This window comes from Pseudorca crassidens, chromosome 6 (assembly GCF_039906515.1).
Source record: "Pseudorca crassidens isolate mPseCra1 chromosome 6, mPseCra1.hap1, whole genome shotgun sequence".
Taxonomy (NCBI): Eukaryota; Metazoa; Chordata; class Mammalia; order Artiodactyla; family Delphinidae; genus Pseudorca; species Pseudorca crassidens.
In genome coordinates, this window is record NC_090301.1 from 42,356,119 (window position 1) to 42,376,600 (window position 20,482).

The 20,482-nt window shown below is 38.3% G+C and overlaps 1 protein-coding gene across 1 annotated transcript in view; it reads left to right on the top strand.

Moving 5' to 3' along the window:
• TMEFF2 (transmembrane protein with EGF like and two follistatin like domains 2) overlaps window positions 1–12,401 on the top strand; it is a 248,264-nt gene extending 235,863 nt beyond the window's left edge. Inside the window, exons 8-10 of the mRNA XM_067741157.1 lie at window positions 6,455–6,578; window positions 8,458–8,616; window positions 12,074–12,401. Of these exons, the coding sequence (XP_067597258.1) occupies window positions 6,455–6,578; window positions 8,458–8,616; window positions 12,074–12,170 (380 nt within the window). The 3' untranslated portion in view covers window positions 12,171–12,401. The remainder of the gene's footprint in view (window positions 1–6,454; window positions 6,579–8,457; window positions 8,617–12,073) is intronic.
• The last annotated feature ends 8,081 nt before the right edge of the window (window positions 12,402–20,482 follow it).

A 20,482-nucleotide genomic window follows, 5' to 3' on the forward strand; every position in this document is an offset into this window, starting at 1 on the left:
CATACAAGTTTCTCTTCCAAGGTTTTACAGATTTCTCAGCTTTTATCCATGTAAATATATTACCAGTAGAAACTGAGATAATAAAAGCCCATGCAACTAATCATCCAGTATTGTTGCCTTTCAGTCACTCCAGTCCCCAAATTACTATGTCTATTTCAGATGCTGTTACTTTTTCCAAATTAAATTCAGGCAATTCTTGAATAATGCCATTAAGGTCTTGCCTGAGAATTCAGTAACACAAAAATTAGTTTTCTTCCATTGTATTTAATTTTATGTCCAATAAGAATATTTATATATGCAAGTGGTGATGTGGATAATCACATTTCACATTTTATATTAGTGCCTGATCAACAGTACAGTAAGAAAGAATTTCTCGGGCTTCCCTGGTGGCTCAGTGGTTGAGAGTCTGCCTGCCGATGCAGGGGACACAGGTTCGTGCCCCAGTCCGGGAGGATCCCACGTGCCGCGGAGCGGCTGGTCCCGTGAGCCATGGCCGCTGAGCCTGCGCATCCGGAGCCTGTGCTCCACAACGAGAGAGGCCACAACAGTGAGAGGCCCGCGTACCGCAAAAAAAAAAAAAAAAAAAAAAAAAAATTTCTCTGCATCCCCACGCATCCTGCTCCCAACCCATACCTCTGCCTAATTAGCAAAGTTCTGGATCCAAATAGTTTCAATTACTCTTCTGAAAAAATAGGATAATGTTCAACTTGCAGAAGAAATGTAGCACTTGAAGGACTTGATCTCTATTTTGAAGGGTTTTCTTTTAAAATCTTTAACAGATAACTAGGAATATTGTGACTGGGCCTCTGCTCTCCACAGAACTTTAGAATTGATCTTGTCCTTAAATGCTTCCCCATCCGTTGTGCTAAGCTGTCACTTTCAGCTAGCATTCTCATTTGAGTCTCTGTCCTAGAGGCTTAAAAAAAGAGAGACTCTTCTCATCTACTCATCTGTGCCTTGAAGAAACTATGACAGCAGGTGAGGCTATTATAGAATTTGTTAAGTTGCAAGAACTCATATTGCATTACATTCAGGACCCATTCAATAGGAATGCTTTTCTGGTCTTTAAAAAACCTCGATTGCAATTCAAGCTAGATAGGAGGTTTTACTGCCACCTCATATGTTTATACCTGATAAGGACAGGAAATCATAAGAATTCTATATTTTCTTTGAAACCAACTCTAATCAACAATGGGACCATCATGACTTTACTTCTAAATTCATAATTTGTTTCTGTCCCAGGCACAATATAAATACAATGGAAAGAAAGATAGTTTTTCTAGTTGGTTAAATAAAATTATTTTCAAACTGCTTTAGCAATAGGATAGTAAGCAGGAGAAATTACAGTAAAATCAAGTAATCATCAGTAGAGGAATATCTCAGTGCTGGAGTTTCCTTGTACTGTTATAAACATGACAAATAGAAGTATTATATAAATACATCAAAAATGGAAATTTCATTTTGCAGAAAAAATGTGTCACATTTTGTGTGCCCACAGGAAAAGAGAGTTGAAAAGATAATAAACCACACTGTACAACTCACATGCATGTACTTGTCAAGATAATTCGTGATGCTAAAGCATAATGTTAAAAATTAAAGTAAGATCCACAAGCATATTGTTCCCCACAAGGAAGACAACATGTAGTAAACAGCACTTTATGCTAGAATGTCTGAATTACAGACCCAGTAAATATTTAAGATATTTTACACTCTTTAAAAAGTAAAATGTCCCCATAATTAAGGTAAAGTGATTTCCTTCCCCAAATAATGTCCTTATTTCTCCACTTGTTTTTCCTAGGATATCAACAATAATATTTCGCAATAAATATTTATTCGTAATTTAATATAAGTAAATATTACGAATAGAAATAAATATTACTCTTAAAATTCAAAGAACCTAGAGATCTAAAATAATCCAATCTACCATACAGTAACATTCTACAACATCTGAGAAATAGTAACACATATGAGAAGTTTTCACACCACCACAAACTCATCACTTCACTATATAACTCATTCCCCTATTGAACAGTTCTGGTTGCTTAAAAATGTGCAGCGGAAATCTGCCTCCCTAAAGCATCCTCTAAATCCTGATGATACCTCTAGTTTAGGATCTTTCCAACTTACTCTAAAATCCTTACACAGAATCAGACTCCTCATGGGGACTCAGAGGCCTAAAGGATTTGTATATATATTCTAAAGAAAGGCCTGATTAAAGCAAGATAGGGCTGTCTCCAGAGAAATATCATCTGACCAGCCCCCAGATGTCCTCCCAGACTGTAATACACCACGGGTAGGATCTGGTCCTTTAGCCTATAGGTGCAGAAATTTGATTTTACAAACCCCAAGAATTCAGTGGGCTGAAGAAAGCTGACTTGTGCCCCCCAAATGCATGGAAACTCAGAACCAATCAATTCACTCAAATGAAATATATAAATGTCAAATGGATAAGATATCTAGGTGGTACTGTCAAAGCCAGCTACACAGAAGTCCAACTATTTTAAGACTAAAGAGCAGAGCATCAAAACAAGAGAAATGGGTTAACTGAGTATTTAATAGCATCAGACACTAATAATCTAGTGCAACCATCTTTGCAATCTTCGCAACTGAGCACTCTGGGTTTGCTAGTTCAAGTTGGCTTCTCAGGGCACAGCATCCCAGAGGGCACTTGAATAGATGACACAGCATGACATTCAGATGCTTCTTTTGCCAGACTCTAACCCTTATCCAAAGGGAAACATCCTTTCTTCAGATATAAGGATAATTTTAGTCAAATTTTACAGTCATATTTCTGCTTCAGTCGATAATGTGTTGCTTTGATAGATTAACTCTCTGAACGACATCTTGTTTCCAACTTTTTGGGAAGAAATCTGGGGTAATGATAAACACACGTGTACACACACACCACACTCTGGGCTATATTGGTTTAAATATCTGAACTGCTATGCCTGGCTCTGCCCACTTTCTATTCGACTTATCTTACTTGACTTGTGATTAAAGCAAGGTCTTGCTATTCGCCATTTCCTCTGTCTCTTCAGCTTGCTGTGTCTCTTTCCCTGAAAGCACCAGGAATAGAAACAATACATATAGCTGTGCTTTAGAGCAGCCCACTTCTATAGCTATTGATTGGAATGTCGACTAGCAATGGGCATGCAGCCCTATTAGCTCTGCTGCAAGTAACTCAGATTATACCAGAAGTTGTTTCTTAAAAAAGTCAGGATCTCATTCAGAATAAACAATTTGTAAACATTTAAACAGGAAACTGGACAAGGATTTTAAACAAAGACACGAAGAGTTTCTACCATGATCACTCTCTGTCTTAGAAGAAAGAGCACAATCCTTACATTAAATCTCTTTTTAAATGGAGAACAGAGAAGTTGATGTCTAAATCGTCAACCACCACAGAAAACATACAGACTTCCAAAGTATCATTTTTCTATGATTTTTTTTTTTTTTTCGGTATGCGGGCCTCTCACTGTTGTGGCCTCTCCCGTTGCGGAGCACAGGCTCCGGATGCGCAGGCCCAGCGGCCATGGCTCACGGGCCCAGCCGCTCCGCGGCATGTGGGATCTTCCCGGACCGGGGCACGAACCTGTGTCCCCTGCATCGGCAGGCGGACTCTCAACTGCTGCGCCACCAGGGAAGCCCCATTTTTCTATGATTTTAAATCATTAAATGCTTTGTTATTGCTTAAATACCTATGCATAAACATCAGGATCACAAATACCCATTATGGTCCATACACATATTTGGTTTGTATATTATATTTCTGTGTTTCTACTCTTCTTAATATACTCAGATCTCATTTCTAAAACGTGTCTATTGCATTACTAGAAGTGGTTATATATTCAGGTTTTCAATCAACTGGTTTACTTGTTTGGATTGACTATAAATTTGTTGACATATATTGACGATTCCTCATTTTCTTGCCCAGGGTTCATTTCTTCTACTCATTTATTTTCAATCTCTCTAACTTTCTTATTTGACAGTATCCTACGAGCAGCATAACAGAGCACTCCAAGTTCATAAGGAATGGTGTAAACTAATTAGCAGATTTTATGATGGAAACTATTCCCCTCCCACATGATCATCCTGTCTGGATAATGAACTTTGTGAAAATATCCAGCTCTTACTACACTAAGGCAACAGTCTCACTCAAACAATCACCTATTTTGCCCTTGGACTTCAGTTCCTAATTGTGGACATGGTACAGATTCAGAAACAAAAACAGTTATGGGGTGAGGGACAGAGTTAAAAATAAAATAGCCTTAAAAAATGGATTTTGAGTTAAGAAAATTCTTGATCTTCTTTTGCAACTGACAGAAGAATAGCCCTAATAAGATGTGTTTGAAAAATACTATGACTGAAATCACAGTGTATAAGTGAAATGTAGGGAAGTTACAGAACATTCCCCTACATGCAGGTGTGCAGAAGCACTGAAGGGTTACTAACGAACACTAAATAGAAGTGTTGAATAGTTTGTTATGGGGAGAAGATCCAGAAATAAGAGTGAAAATCAGTGCTGGTTCATTACATCAGCAGTGAGGCTGGCAAACCCCAAAGCTAAAGTCATCTTTCAATAGCAGGTGTGTGGTTTGTCCACTCTGGCTTGTAGCCCCCCAGCCAGGGCACAGAATGATCCCAGTCTTCATGGATTCATGAATGACCACAAGCCCTCTCAAGATGTATCTAAATACTGTGGTCGTTCTGCTTCTATTTTGGTCACATACTCCCATACTGGAAATTTTACCCCACACTACCCATTTCAGTTTTGGTGTGTTTGCTTACTGCAAGCAGTATTTCTTACCAAAAACACCGTAGTAGCTTGGAAGAATGGAAGAAACCAAAAGAGAAAGTTCTATACATTCTCAGTCTTTTCTATGGAAGCGGTTCTTTTCAGTTTAATAGTAATTATCAAAGGAGAAATATTATACTGCAAACAAAAGATCACCTAAATAGGTAAAAAGACATAGATATAAAACAAATGAATGATTTAAATGCCATCGCCAGCCTCTTCAGCATCCTTATGATAAATCCTTTATGAATTTGGGTATGTCGTTTGAAATATTACCCACCATACCAATGTGCATAAATATCCCTACACAAGAAAGCACTTAACATATTTAACAATTTACTTCAAACTTTAATGTTTTTCAGATGACAGCCTAGATCTTAAAATGTATAGATATTTTATAGCCTTGCTTAAACATAAATAATACATTTGTCTAATTCACTAATACCAAAGGTACCTTTTTTCCTCATGATAAATATAGTCACCATCCATGACCGCCAGTAAAAATTATAAGGATGCACTATAATAAAAAAAACTATACCCCTATGTGGAAATGATAGGATATAATCTGTTTCATAAAAATAGTAATTTATTCTCAATCTTCCATCACTGGGAGAACACATTACTGCTGACCGATGACTGTGGTCTTGAAAAGTATCTTTAGATTGAAGTCAAGAGAGTTATATTTCTCATGCGTTTAGGGAAGAATTTTAAAGTATATCAGGTCTCAGATTATAGAAGAAACTCAAAAAAGGCAAAACTTTATGTTATAAAATGAACATATAAAGAATCCAAAGACTGCTTAGAGATGGCATTACAAATGAGAAGCAAATGTATTTAGACTAACAGAGGTCAGAAAAAAATTTAGTATCTTTATAGAAACATGAGAAAACAAAACTTGTTAATGACAGAAGAAAGGGTTCATTTTAGAACACAAGCTTTTTTCTTTACCATAAGTTTAAGTTTCACATGACATTGTTAAATAGGCCAAATATTATGAATTAGAATACACCCATAGCATTCAGTATGTACTGTGTTAGTATCTACATAAGTGATTCTGAAATAACATTTGCTCTTTCAGTAGCATTATTTAGGCAATAAAAAAATGTATGGGTGCTAGGAAAATTCATGTTCACAGTAGATGAATAAAGCCCGAAAGAATACATCTGTTGAAATTTGCATTTGGTTTTGGAAAACTTCTGTTTAACAATTGAACACGGGCATATTTTTTTTTTTAAGCTCTCACATGGAGAGAGTATCAACGTATTAAAGCAATTTACTTTTAGGGACATTATGCTGGGCTTTGAAATTCAAAAAATAGGATTTTCTTCTTGAATTATTTTATGGTCAATGTACAGTGTCTACACAAGGAAAATTAAAGCTGTCTGACAACTCATAGAAACATCACTGGTTCTTAAAGATGTAGGAAATTACATAAAAGCATGAAAAGTACTGGGTAATTTTGCAGTTTCATCTCTAAACACAATTGTAAAGACATCTGTCTTTCAATTCTTTCTCCCTCTTTCTTCTGAAGCATGGCCTTTTAATTCTTGCCCTTTTAAATATTTTTGCCTACTGTAGCTTTGCTTCTTAATGTACTGGTTGATCTTACCAGGCTAAGAAAGTATTTACAGGGGATGTTGCTTTTATCTGTATTCACAGAGAATGCTAACAAATTAGAAGAAAGCGCCAGAGAACACCACATACCTTGCCCAGAACATTACAATGGCTTCTGCATGCACGGCAAGTGTGAACATTCTATCAATATGCAGGAGCCATCTTGCAGGTAATGTTTTCACCCTTTAACTTTTAAATGTATAAAGTAAAAATACAGAAACTAAATTCTGGATGTTTACAGAGAATTGGATGGCATTCTGCCTGAATGGGCGATCAGCAGCCATACCTTTCTCTCCCTCTCCTACACACACACATGCACACGCACACGCACACACACACACACGCACGAACGCACGCACGCACACACACACACACGCACAAACTAGAAAACTACAAAATGTGTGCACATACCCAAGTACTATGTAACACATCATTATATACACTCTTCTGGTGGAATTTTAAATTGTACCTTGGGCATTACAAGTTCCTTAAAGACACAGCCTCCTCTGGTTTATTCATCACTCTTTCCCATGGACACAGAGCAGTGCCTGGCACAGATCAGGTACTTGATAAATATTTCTCAAACAAATGAAATGAGGCCTAAAGATAACACGGTTGCTTTTGGGAGGCTGTCTTTTCCAGAGTCCTCCGGGTCTTCTAATAAATATCATCAATCTTGGTTTTGCTAGGATCCACTATCCACAAGGCCTGTGGAGTGAGATATTAGCTGTACCTCCACAGATTCAGACTCAGTTGAGACACAAAGAAATTGCCTGTCTGGATTTAGTTAATAAATACAAATATCTGCTGAATACGCATGGATAGAACATAATTATTTCAGAGACGATAAAGCCAAAGTGAAAAAGACCAACGTATTCTTTATTAAAGGAATATACAAGTGGCAAATGATGAAATAGGTTGCATATTGCTGCTATACAGTGAAAGGAGTTTCTCTCTCTTGTTCTCTTCCTTCTCTCCCCTCCCTTCTCCCCTCCCCTCTCCTTTCCTCTCCCCCTCTTCTTCTTTTTCTTCATCTTCTCCTTCTTCTTTCTTCCTTTCCCTTTCTCTGTTTCTCAAGACCTGCCTTCCTTTCACGTTTTCCTTCATTGAATACACTAGCACTTGCCTTCCAGTAGAGCAGCCAGGCACAGTGAGAAGTTGCACCTGCTGCCCTGTCATCCCCAGCAGGGTCGTCATTATTAAGCCCCTCTAGATGCAGAGAGGAAAGATCCCAGGATGTAACTATGAGAAATTCAAAGTGAAGTACTAAAATAGTTCCACAAAGTCAACGACAAGTTGATCCCCACTAGTATTGTTTTCATGTGAGCTGTTTCCTCGTTTCATGCAGATCGTCTACCTGAGCTTTCTGATGAGGGCTGAGTGAGGGAGAGGCAGCCTTCATTCTCAGATGAATAGCGCATGGGCTTGTTTTGCTGAACCAACCATATTGCCTACATCATAATTACTTTTTTCCTACTGAAATTTAATTCTCTAACATAAGCAGACAACTTTATGACCAGTAAATTAAAGAAATCACTCTTGTTGTACCTCTGGCCCTAACACTTTTTAACACTTATTCTAACAGTAGCATAGAGAATGCTTTATCCAAAAATAGATAAGTAGTACTATATTTTATACTCATGTCATCAGAAACAAGCCTTTTCTCAAGCAGTTATGTTGACTTAGGTTAATTAAAGAGCAAGTTAAATAAAATGTAAAGCTCACCTGAAAAAATATATATAGAAAGAATAATTATTCCTGGGCTTCTCTCGTCTCTCTATATTATCACCACAAATTATCTACCAACTCTCCTATCTTCAAACTCATATCATAAAGAATAAAAAGAAACTGCATTATCTTTGAAATAAAAAACACAAAGAGATCTTATTGAAAACAAGTATTTGAAAGACATATCTACAAAGTACTATTTTTTTAAGAGCAGGAAAGGGAAACAAAAGGTCCTAATTTCACAATGAAGATAAATAGCTATAGGCCAACTATAAAAATGAGTCCAGCAACTACAGGTAACTGGACACTATTTCTTCCAGGTGTGATGCTGGTTATACTGGACAACACTGTGAAAAAAAGGACTACAGTGTACTATACGTTGTTCCCGGCCCTGTCCGATTTCAGTACGTCTTAATCGCAGCTGTGATTGGAACGATTCAGATTGCCGTCATCTGTGTGGTGGTCCTCTGCATCACAAGGTCAGTAACTGTACTCAGTGGCCACCTACATGAAGGGATATGTCATTCCTCCTTGTCTTAGAGCTCTCTAATTACAAGTCCCTTCATGGACTCTGCAGCCATCCATTCTCTGAAGTCCTATTTCCTCATCATAACAACATTGGAATAGCCAAATGGAAAGACATTGACTTTCGTGCTGGAGTGGTACAAATTTTTTTCCTTATTTTGCATTATGATGAGGATTATTTATTTTCTAAGGAAAGGTCTTTTTTCCCCTTCTAACGTGTAATACCAATCTTTGTTTAAATATGCTTTTCTCTTTTAGCTATAAAAAGTCAGTCTTCATTCAGACTACTAACAGACTATTTAAATGAGCAGTGTTTCCTGACTTACTCGGATTAGTATGCCAAATGAGATCATAGAATAGATTTTATACAAGGCCTAGAAAAGTATTAAATTATAGCTCTCATTTAGGGCACTTATATTTCCAAGTATAACTCTCAGGTATAATCATTTTTAACATATTTGATATAAACCACAAATACATTTTTATCTTAAGTTAACAAAATAATTTTTAATCACAAAATTCAAAGAAAATAGCTATAATGAGAACGATTATGTTGTAGTACATGAAAACCTTTGATATATGGAAACACGCAGCAAATTTCACAACAAGCTTTCATATCAAACCCCCAAACAATCAGACAGTAATTGTTTCCTGGAGAGTTAGGTTGAGAGAAATACAGAGATCTCATCCAGTTTCAACAGGAAAGAAAACCATGAATAATTAGTAATGTCTGGCATCGGGCTTGGAGTAAAGGAGGGAGGCCAGGTATGGCTTACCTTCATTAGCGTGTAAATTCACGGTAACCAAGAATTAGATTGCAAACCGAATGCATATTATTTATGTCCTGTCTAACCAGAAATGTTACTGAAGATTCTTTGTTCTGATCTGATTTCACTCTGCTTGAAATAAAAGTTCCCAGGAAGTTTTTCAAGGTTTTTGTCAAATTCACAAGGCATTTGGACTTTCAATCATTTGTGCAGCTCTACAGTAAATCAGAATGTTTCCCCCAAAATTATTTTAAGACAAAAAAATAAAGTATCATATCTTTAGAAAATAAAGGCCATAATACATCACTATATCTGTATTGTTCTATCTTCTTTGAGGACAAGCGTGGCATTTGCTCTTGAAAAAGACAAAATATGGTTCATAGATCCTTCCCTGGCCTAACGGCTTAAGGGAACATCATTGACGGGAGCTCTGTGCTACTCGAAACCAAGTTGAGTTCATCAACTCTACTCTTATGTTTAGATGCCAAGTGAGTCAGTGGATTACATTAAAATTGATTCTGGGGAGCATAAAAATAACTCAAGAAACCAAAAATATTAAGTATAAAAGAAAAGATAGAAAAGAATCTAAAACACAGGAAACTGTGCCCCATTACTCCAGGGGTCTTGAGCCTACTAATATCTAAGTAATATCAGCATGTAAAAAATGAAATTCATATTTAATAGATATAAAATCATAACAATTTGATTTGCTACTTCATGTACTGACAAAAATGCAGAACTTTAAATACTTCAGCAGATGTTAGAAGTCTTATTAATCAACTTCATTCTCATATGTAATAAAAACAACTGGAATACATAGGGTCCTTATCTCCCCAGGAATTGTGTCTGTGTGTGTGTGTGTGTATGTGTGTGTATGTGTGTATGTATATCTGTACAGACACACACCAATACATATATATATATACATTTGGTAACATTATGAAGGAACAATTATCCCCATTTTCAAGATAGGGACTCTGAGGTAGGAGAAGTCAACAAATTGCTGAGTATACACAGCTGAGCAATAAGGGCAAAAATGGAATCTAGGCTGCCTAGTATCAGAGCCTGTGCACTTAACCACCAGTCATACTGCCCCTTGGCTGGTCAAGATGTCTATTTTCTGATGCTCAAGACAACCTAACCGAGCTCCAAATTAGGCAAGCCATTTTTTTGAGACATACGGCTGTTTTCATTTTCCATGTAAAAACAAAACAAAACCTATCTTCTGTTTACTTTTGAGGAGGAGAAATAGCACATGAACTAAACTGGCATTATTGTAATGCATTTTATAAAACTCTCCTAGGCAATCCAAGCTTTCCAAAATCCAAGAGTCATACTAGTCAATAAACTACACTATTCTCAGTATGGATTCATTTCATTCACTTGAAAACATTCTGCTCAAAAACCAGACTTTGCAGCTAGGCCATCCTCCCCTCTAACCCTTCCTGCCCAAACCCTCTCTTCCTGGTGACCTGGCCACACTCGTCCATCAAGACTTGTTCCAAAACATCTAGTTGCTAAAAGATTTACAAAATTACATGAAACAGAGATCCCCTCATTCTCTTCAATTTTCTTTTAATCTCATTGTCACCTGGTCTCTCCTCTTTTCTACCTCTCTTTTCTTTCTCTTCTCCTCTTCCCACTTTCTTTTCCTAGTTCTTTCCCCTTGTTTTTACTACTTTAGTCAAATATCTGTCCTTCTCCTAAATAAACATGTGTCATAAAGAATACAGACATCTAGAGACCTGTTCTGAAATGAAAAGAGTTGCCCTGCTGAGAAGATGTATTTTCAGTCTTTCATCTCCAGCTCTCACTTGCTGGGAATATGACTTCCAGCTCCATGTGCATTTTGACAGATCTACCCCCCAAAAACCCATATATGTATATACTATATACATTTACTCACATATGAACATATATATGAATATATATTTTCTGACACTCCCCAGCTTATTATAATAGGATTTTATATGAACTTTATATTGTTATTTTTATTTGTATTGTCAAAGCATTATCTTATTATAAGAGAAAAGCTACTAGATCAGAGCTTTTCAGATAATTTGACTGAGTCTTAGCTTTTTATAGAAGCTAAATAATTGGTACCAATTTATGTCTCTAGCTTATAACATTAATATACAAAATGATATTAGGCTGAACCAAAACAATATCCCTTTTCATTACATATCCCATATTAACAGTTGGCTCACTCTCTGGTTTGATAGGATTTAAACTTGTAGCCCTGAAATGTCAATATAACATTCATCCTTGGGACATTTAAAGTATCAAGTTGTTGAAGACCTTTAACATGAGATTAGATGAGCTCACACTTGCTCTATTGCATTGTGCTGAGTCACTGTTTGAGCCCTGACGAGTAAGCTGTTGAGGACTAGGTAAATGTATTCCTCTTCAACTTCCACCTCTGTTCTTCAGTTCTCCTCAACAGATGCTTAAAGACAACCGCAAACAGAAGCAAAAACAAAAAACAAAACCTCTTCCAACATAATTCCAGCTTCTGCTAATAATAAATTCTTTCATCTGAAATATTTTAATAATTTGCTTAATCCATAACTTCACTCTGTGATTGTGGGACCAGATTTTAGGTAATAGCACTGGACTAAGATCTGTAAACTTTCCAACCTTCTAGGAAATGCCCCAGAAGCAACAGAATTCACAGACAGAAGCAAAATACAGGGCACTACAGTTCAGACAACACAACAAGAGCGTCCACGAGGTTAATCTAAAGGGAGCATGTTGCACAGTGGCCGGACTACCGAGAGCTTGGACTACACAATACAGTATTATAGACAAAAGAATAAGATGAGATCTACACATGTTGCCTTGCATTTGTGGTAATCTACACCAATGAAAACATGTACTACAGCTATATTTGATTATGTATGGATATATTTGAAATAGTATACATTGTCTTGATGTTTTTTCTGTAATGTAAATAAACTATTTATATCACACAATATAGTTTTTTCTTTCCCATGTATTTGTTATATATAATAAATACTCAGTGATGAGAAAAAAATTGGCGTTCTTAAATTTGCGGTATCTCCTAACTGTAAATATAATCAAGCTAGTACAATCTGTACAAGTACCAATATTTTATCTTTCTCCACATCCTGAGACAGAGCACTAGTTTATACAGGACTCAGTGGCTAGGTTTTGAGTGATTCCAAGATCAAGGGAAACGATGGTTATTGGAAAAGAGAAAAAATAGTTTATATCGAGTGAGGAAAAAATATTTCAGATCTTTGAACCATCTCTATTTTATCAGCTTTCTTCCCTGGTCTTCCATTTTCATCCCCAGAGCAGAAAAATCTCTGGCATATAAATTAAATCAAAGAAGAAGGGGAGGGAAAGTGCTTTATAACTCATAAAGGAGAGGGAAAGAAGATATTGGATTTTATTTGGGAAACATCTTAGAATCTCCCAGTTAAGTGCATATATCTGAAAGGTCCTGAACAAGCTACATATTAGGAATACACAGAGCACAAAATCTATTCCATTTAGGTGAGTGGAATTAACAACTAGGAAGAAATTCTAATAGCATCATTAAATGTGTAACACCAAATCATGAATTCTCAGAAGCACCTTGCTATATTTACAGTATATGGTTCTTTAAAAAGAAATTAGAATCACAAACAAATACCTCATGAATAACTTCATGGCTAATGCAGCACCATTATTTGAAATGGAACTAAGGTGATAATATTTCATGAAATGTGCTTTATATATATGATAAGAACGAAAATGAATCACATAGCATATGAAAGACCTTGGTGGGAAATCGATATAGATTTCTGAACACACAAATATGTATGAACACTTTGGAAAAAAATAAACTGTAAAAATTCTCAAAGAATAAGATGAAAGTAACAAATCAAATAATTGCCTTATTATCATTTAGTCCTTCATAGCTTTCTGTGGCTAACAGAGTAAATCTAAATAAAAGTTTCTTTGTCTCCTTCAAATGTCCTCTGCACGTACTGAAAGGAATGACACTTCTGTGTCCACAAAAAGAAAAAAGGACAAATGTCAAACCAACACTTTCTGAATATAAAATATTCAGTGAAAAATAAGTTTCCTGAAGTGATGTTTAAGATATTTGTTAAGACACTTTTTAAAAGGTGACAATCTAAATAGTATTTAGGGCTCTGTGAAAAATCTGGTTTTCTAGGTTAGTCATCACTTTGAAAAGTGTGAATCTATAAGCATAACCGTCACTCAAGTGTTTCCATAAATTGGTCGTAGGCTACTTGTACAAACAAACTCTATTTAAACTTCCACATGGAACTTTAGTTTGGTTACCAGGTGCAGAGATGTAACTAGCCCTGATCTCCTTTGTGTAAGACAGGAGTCGTGGCAAACAAACCTTGCCTTCTCCTAAAGGAAGAACAAAAATACAACATGGCAGGGCTTAGTAGAGTTAGAAAGAAAGCAACAATTCCACTGACTTTTATTTGTAAGAGTAGGAAATGACTTGCTTCATTAAATATTGATACAGTACGTTGTGTGAATTTTTATCAAAGGATCATAAACCTAAGTGTTGGAAAAGTCCTTGGAGTTAATAATACAGTATGTTCCTATTCACCTCTATGCTCACCCAACCCATGAAAGAATCCCTTTTAAAAGATGCATAACAAGTATTTGCTGTACAGTAGAAACTAACACAACATTGTAAAGCAACTATAGTCCAATAAAAATTTTTTTTAAAAAGATGCATAACAAATCTAAGTGAGTAGATACTATGTGCCAGCCACTATTCAAGGTCCTAGGGAAACACAACTAAAACATGACCTCTACTCTAAAGGAACTCACAATCTTGTCCTAACATAATCATCCACCCTCTACTTGCATATATCTATCATTTGGAATTTTATTCTTCGTCAGTTCTAATTTTGAGAACATTTTTTTTTTCATATTGAGTTGAAATTTACTTCTCTATGGTTTCTACCCATGGCTTCTATTTTTCCTCTCTGGAGCAAAGGAATAATGACTTACGTGTCTAAAAATATTAGGACAGATACTATGTTCTCCCACTCACTTGTGCAAGTATTTTCTCACCCTTTGCGAGTATTTTCTTCTCCAGGTGAAATATCCTTAATGTCTTCATCTGATATTCATGTGATATGGTTTCCACTTTCCCCTAACATCTGCATCATCCTTCCTTGGACAGACTCTACTTTGTCACTATATATCTTTAAGTGTAGAGCTCATAATTGCACCATCTGCTACAGTTGTGGTCTGACAAGCACAGAATATCGTAGAACTTGTAGAAAGCAAATTTAACTGACAGCCATGATCTCTAAATTCAAGTCCTACTTTGACCACAAATTTGGCGTGGAACCATGAGCAAGTCATCTCACATCTCAGGTCTCAATTTCCTCATCACTTCTAATCTCTGTAATTCCAAGATTCTAGATATTCAGAAATCAGGCACTATACTTTTATTATTACTACCTAAGACCACATTAGCTATTTTTGCTGCTCAACTTAAATTCAAAAGTCTTTTTAAATAAACTGCTATTAAGTCATGTCATTCACTCATTCATTCATTCATCACTCATTCATTCATTATCCATTTATTATACATTATACATGTACTGAGGGCCACCAACTACCAGCACCATACTAAGCTATGAGAAGACAAGGATAAATAAGGCAGAGTCCCTGCCTGAAAGGGATGAGATCATCCTGGTTCCTTGCATCAAAATCTCACAGCCCCATTGGCAAGACTGGGAAGTAAATAGTAAATTATAAAGAATGTAAAAAAGGCTGCGGTAACGTTCGGTTCAGAGTGCTTGGGGACCCTCCAGGAGGAATCTCTGGGCTGAGTAACGTGCTTCTTCATAGGATGTGAGACACACAGGATGACTTCATCATTGTCCACACAAACCCTGACCTCTTGCTTCTGAGATTTTATCTACTTCTCCTACTCTCTTCATGCCCTTCTTCTCTCCATAATACACAGAGCAAGTAATAGCTTATCAGTGAGGCCTCCTTGACCCCCTTGGCTGTCTTCCTAATCCTGTTATGGTACTTTGCATGTTATTCCTTAATTGTCCATGCAAGTCTGTCTTTCCCTTAGTCTGGGAGCAAGAAAGCAGAAAATCAGTGCCTTGCTAACTGATTCCATGTATTCAATAAACAATTACTGGGTGCCTAGGCCATACCAGACACAATTCTCGGTGCTGTTATGTAGCAATGAAGTGGAGAGATCTCTACTCTCAGGCTCACATCCTAGCAAAAGAAGTGGAGGTGAGGATTAACCAAACAATAGACAATAACAACAAAAACTAGAAAGTTTTAAGCTCTATTCAAAAAATTAAAAATAGAATGAGGTGATTCAGGGTGACTGGGTTTGGTGGGGACTGGGTCCCTCCAAGGAGAGTGTAGTACTTAAAACTTGGCCTCTGAAGCCAGACAGAAATGGGTCCCAGTCTAAGCTCCACTTGACTAAACTACTTAACCTTGGGCAAACTGCCTAATTTCTTTATGCCTCGTATTTAAAAATCAAGAGAAAAATGCTTCCCACACTCAATCTGACTGTTACGAGAGAGAAGCAAGACAATCCATGTTCTGCTTAGAACAAGGACACGCACAGAGTGAACTTTTCATATGTGGAAATTATTTTTTAGGAATACAATAAATATTCACTGTAAAAGTAATTAAGAAGAAGAAACGATATGTCATCAGTTAAATAAAGCATAACGGGAGTCATATGGTAAGAGTTAGAAGGAATCAAGCAGTCATGCTCACTCGAAGGAGCGTTTCCTGTCTCTTCGGGGACAAGAGAGCTGTTTCCGGGAAAATAAGACAATATAAGTTAAGAAAAAATACCGCTCCTATTATTTCTTTTTTCAAATGGGTCCACTGGCATCGTGTCTGAACAAGGAGAGTGATCATTCTTTCATCTTAAAAGAGGTGTATCCCGATAAAGCACATAGCGTTAAACCTCTCGTGTGTTTCCAGGCATGAGATGAGTGAGTCAATATTGCAGTGACTTTGCAAGGCCAAACGCTTTACTTTCATGAATCCTTGAGGAAAAGTCAGTACAGCCTATTGAAATATGACAGAGATTATCTCAAAGTCACGTTAGACTCTATTAATGTTTATCTTCAGATGCTACTTCCCTTTTCCAAAGTCACGCAGCACCTGCACCAGCTCTCTGTTCCTCAGTTATAGCAGACATTTCACTTACATAATTGATCATCTGGATATCAATCACAAAAACCTTTTCATTGAATTAACTGATACCTTTATATGAGCATCCATATTACATGAAGGATGAAGGATTCTATAAGGTAATGGTATTGGTTTTTATAACTAATGCCTGAATATGCACGTGAGTAAGGCCCTTTAAAATCAACATCAGGAAGGCAGGGATGATGTGCAGCTCACCTGGTCAGAGTCAGGCCTCCTTCCTGCCTCACTCCGGACAAAAATCGACTTTACTAGTCCCCTTACTTTGGGAATGCAACCAAATTCAATCCAGCACAAGAACCTCATTCAGAGTTAATGAGAGTCCAAAATCAGGGATTATGGGAGAGAGGGGGAGAGAGGACAGGAGCATTCCTGGTCCTCTATCCCTAGTGGTCCCATTGCCATTGCTGTACCTGCCAGTCTTCCTGATCCAACAGAGGCACACCCTCTACACAAGGCTTAGCCGTAGTGGCCTCTGGAGGCAGCGGCTCTCAGGACCCATCCTGTCAAGCAGTCAACCCATTCTGCAGGGCACACTTGCAGAGGGGTCTGTGCCCTCCCTCCCTGTGGGTGTCTCCGCTTGTCAGGCTTCCTCCCCTTTGAAGACTCCATCCTCTGTTAAAGCCCTCCTCTGCCACAACCCATGGACTTAGTCCTTGAAAACAAAGGCCTTTTTATGAGCCAGGCTATGAAAACAAAGCAGAGAGTAATGACCCAAATTGTCACCACAGTACAACAAATGATTAATAAATATATTACATGAATGACACTTGGTTAACTAGCAAAATTAGAAAATATAGGTAAGTCAAACACATAAATTAATCCCACCAACAAAAGATAAACACCATGGTGTTTATGTATGTCATTTCAGATAATTTCTGTGAGTATAGGTTGAGGTTTTTATAAGAGAATAAAATATTTTTTAATAAACTGAATGCTCACTAAAGAATAAGCTACAGAGTTTCACAGTCATTTAAGCACGATTTATCAAACTACACATATATATGGTATGGTTCTTAAGTAAGTTTCAACCCCTCTCAGTTGAGAATCAGTGAGGCCTTTGAAAAGTTTAGATGAGGATCTCTAAGCCATCCGTTCGCACATTTATCTTTCTTTCCCCCCAGAACACTAATTTCCCACCATCTCCCAAACTACTTACCCTTCCAGTCTCAGTGCTCTCATACTACTGGCAAGCTATTCTCAGTCTCGTAGTCTGCAACTGTCCAAAGTTTACCCATAAAGCCTCATCAACACAGCTTCTTCTTAATTGTCCCTGTGCCTAACTTGGATCTACTTAGATCTAGAGAGGCTAGAGAAGCTTTACCCTCCACTCACCATGAGGAGGTTTTGATTCTCTTTTCACTCTGTGGAAGCCTCTCTCTGATTCCTAGTCCAGAGAAGGGTTTGACCATTTCACCCTCATTTAGCTTCAAGGTGCCCATGCCAAAGCTGCCATTCCTACAACAGTTCACATTTCAGTTAAACTCAGCTCATGAGGGTGCTAACCTCTGAGCTGAGCTGTTTCCCAAACGGGGCTGTTCTTCCCTGCCTTGTATGTTGTGAGTAAAACGCTGCTCCCTGGCATTAATTGAGACAATACATTTGGTTCAGAACCAGCAGTTAGTATAAGTAGTATAACATTAAATAACAATAATTAAGATATGTACTTATTATTACTTTTATTTATCAAAAAATAGATACCCTGGGGGCTTCCCTGGTGGCGCAGTGGTTGAGAGTCCACCTGCCGATGCAGGGGACGTGGGTTCGTGCCCCGGTCCGGGAAGATCCCACATGCCGTGGAGCGGCTGGGCCCATGAGCCATGGCCGCCGAGCCTGCGCATCCAGAGCCTGTGCTCCGCAACGGGAGAGGCCACAACAGTGAGAGGCCCGCGTACCGCAAAAATAAATAAATAAATAGATAGATAGATGTCCTGATTATACTGAAAGGTACTTGAACCAACTTCCAAACTTGAGCACAAGATAAAAGTGAATAATTAAAAATAATATAAGAATATTATATCACTGAAAGGAATGCACAGATCGGTGCCACCCATCAAGTGAGCTGAAGTTAGCTACTATAAAAGAGCACTGAATTTTACTGGATGAACTAGTCCAGTAAAGGCAGTCTATTCTTCTAACAGGCTCTACTATGTGTTATGTCAAGGGGTCTCTTCACAAGAACAAAAACAAAGAGAAAATGCTGTGGCCACTAGGGAACACACTTACCTCCTAACTAATTACTTGAAAAAAAATTCTTAGCTGGAAGTTACTTCCTCTGTTCACATCCATAACCTCTGGACCAATGGCATTTCAAGTAAGACACCCTCAGAGTGAGAACTAACCATACGGGGGAAGGGGAAGAAGAAAAGGAGCGAGAAAGAGCTGAGAGAGGAATCAAAGGCTGGGGGAAGGTGAGAAGGAGGGAGACAACCAACAACTGGATTGGGAGAAGGGGGGCAATTATGGGAAGAGGAATTTAAGAGATGGTTCGTTCAAATAGTCCTTCAGAAAGAAGCACTTCTAAAGCATTTAAGCAGGATTGCAGGCATATGGGATGGCAGCAAGTAAGCAGGGGGCAGGAAGGTGGTGCTCCTGGGAAGGCCTCTAGCCCTGAAGTCTCAAAAGACCAACCTGCTGCGTGTACGGGATTGGGAGGCAAGGAGCTGGCTTGGCAATCTGGGCAGGATGAGGCCAAGGCACTGCTCCAGAGATGATTGCTCAGGCCTCCGGGTGAGGAGGACAATGTGCTTAAAATAAAAGTTTTGTCATGTGCATATTCTCTTCCTCACAATTCTTGACCTCAAGATATGCAGATCAGGGCTTCCCTGGTGGCGCAGTGGTTGAGAGTCCGCCTGCCGATGCAGGGGACATGGGTTTGTGCCGCGGTCCGGGAAGATCCCACATGCCGCGGAGCAGCTGGGCCCGTGAGCCATGGCCGCTGAGCCTGCGCGTCCGGAGCCTGTGCTCCGCAACGGGAGAAGCCACAACAGTGAGAGGCCCGCGTACCGCAAAACAAAAAAAAACAAAAACAAAAAAAAGATATGCAGATCAGATTCTTTATATTCTGCTGGACAACCTTGTCCCAAAGCACTGGATCTGCTCTCTAGATAGAGAACAAAGGAACAGCTCACGCAGTGGCTAACCCTCCCTGTCGGGCTGTGGAGGCGGTGTGGCCATCACACAGGCAGGCTGCTGGCTACTATCTGATCTGGCTACACTTGCAAAAGAAAATCCTGGGGTCATAAAGCAGCCCTGAGCACCCTTAGAAAAGACATGCTGAAAAGGGAAGCAGCCCAGCCTCTGCTTACAGAAGACAAATCCATCTGTGGCCTGCCTGGGAAAATATGGGCCAGAACTGCCAAGCGGAGCAAACCATTGGAGAGTATTGTTTAGGTGTGAAAAGATGAGTAGAAAGAGAAAAATGACTGCTCTAGAAGTGGAGGTTAGGGAAGAAACTGGAAGGGAAGCCCCACCTCTCAGCTCTTCTGAAGGCATGTGGATCCGTTCTTTACCGGACAGCACGAGCAGAGCTGGCGACTTGTAATTAAGCTCACAGACCAAAGTCTGGTGAACAGCCGGTGAGGTTGTCGACATCCCCCCAGAGGGCTGAGACATCACTGCACCAGCATCCGCATAATAACATTATATTTCTCTTTTAAATAAGATGTACACGAATGTTCACTTGTGCCCAATTACAGTAATGCATGATTTACATAAAATTAACTCTCCTGCTTAATTATAGTCATGCAGGGATTAGGAAGAAAAGGCTTTTACTTTGTAAACATTGTATGCTTTAACTCTTAGCCTCTCCGTGAAATACCACTGGCCCAATCGCAAATGA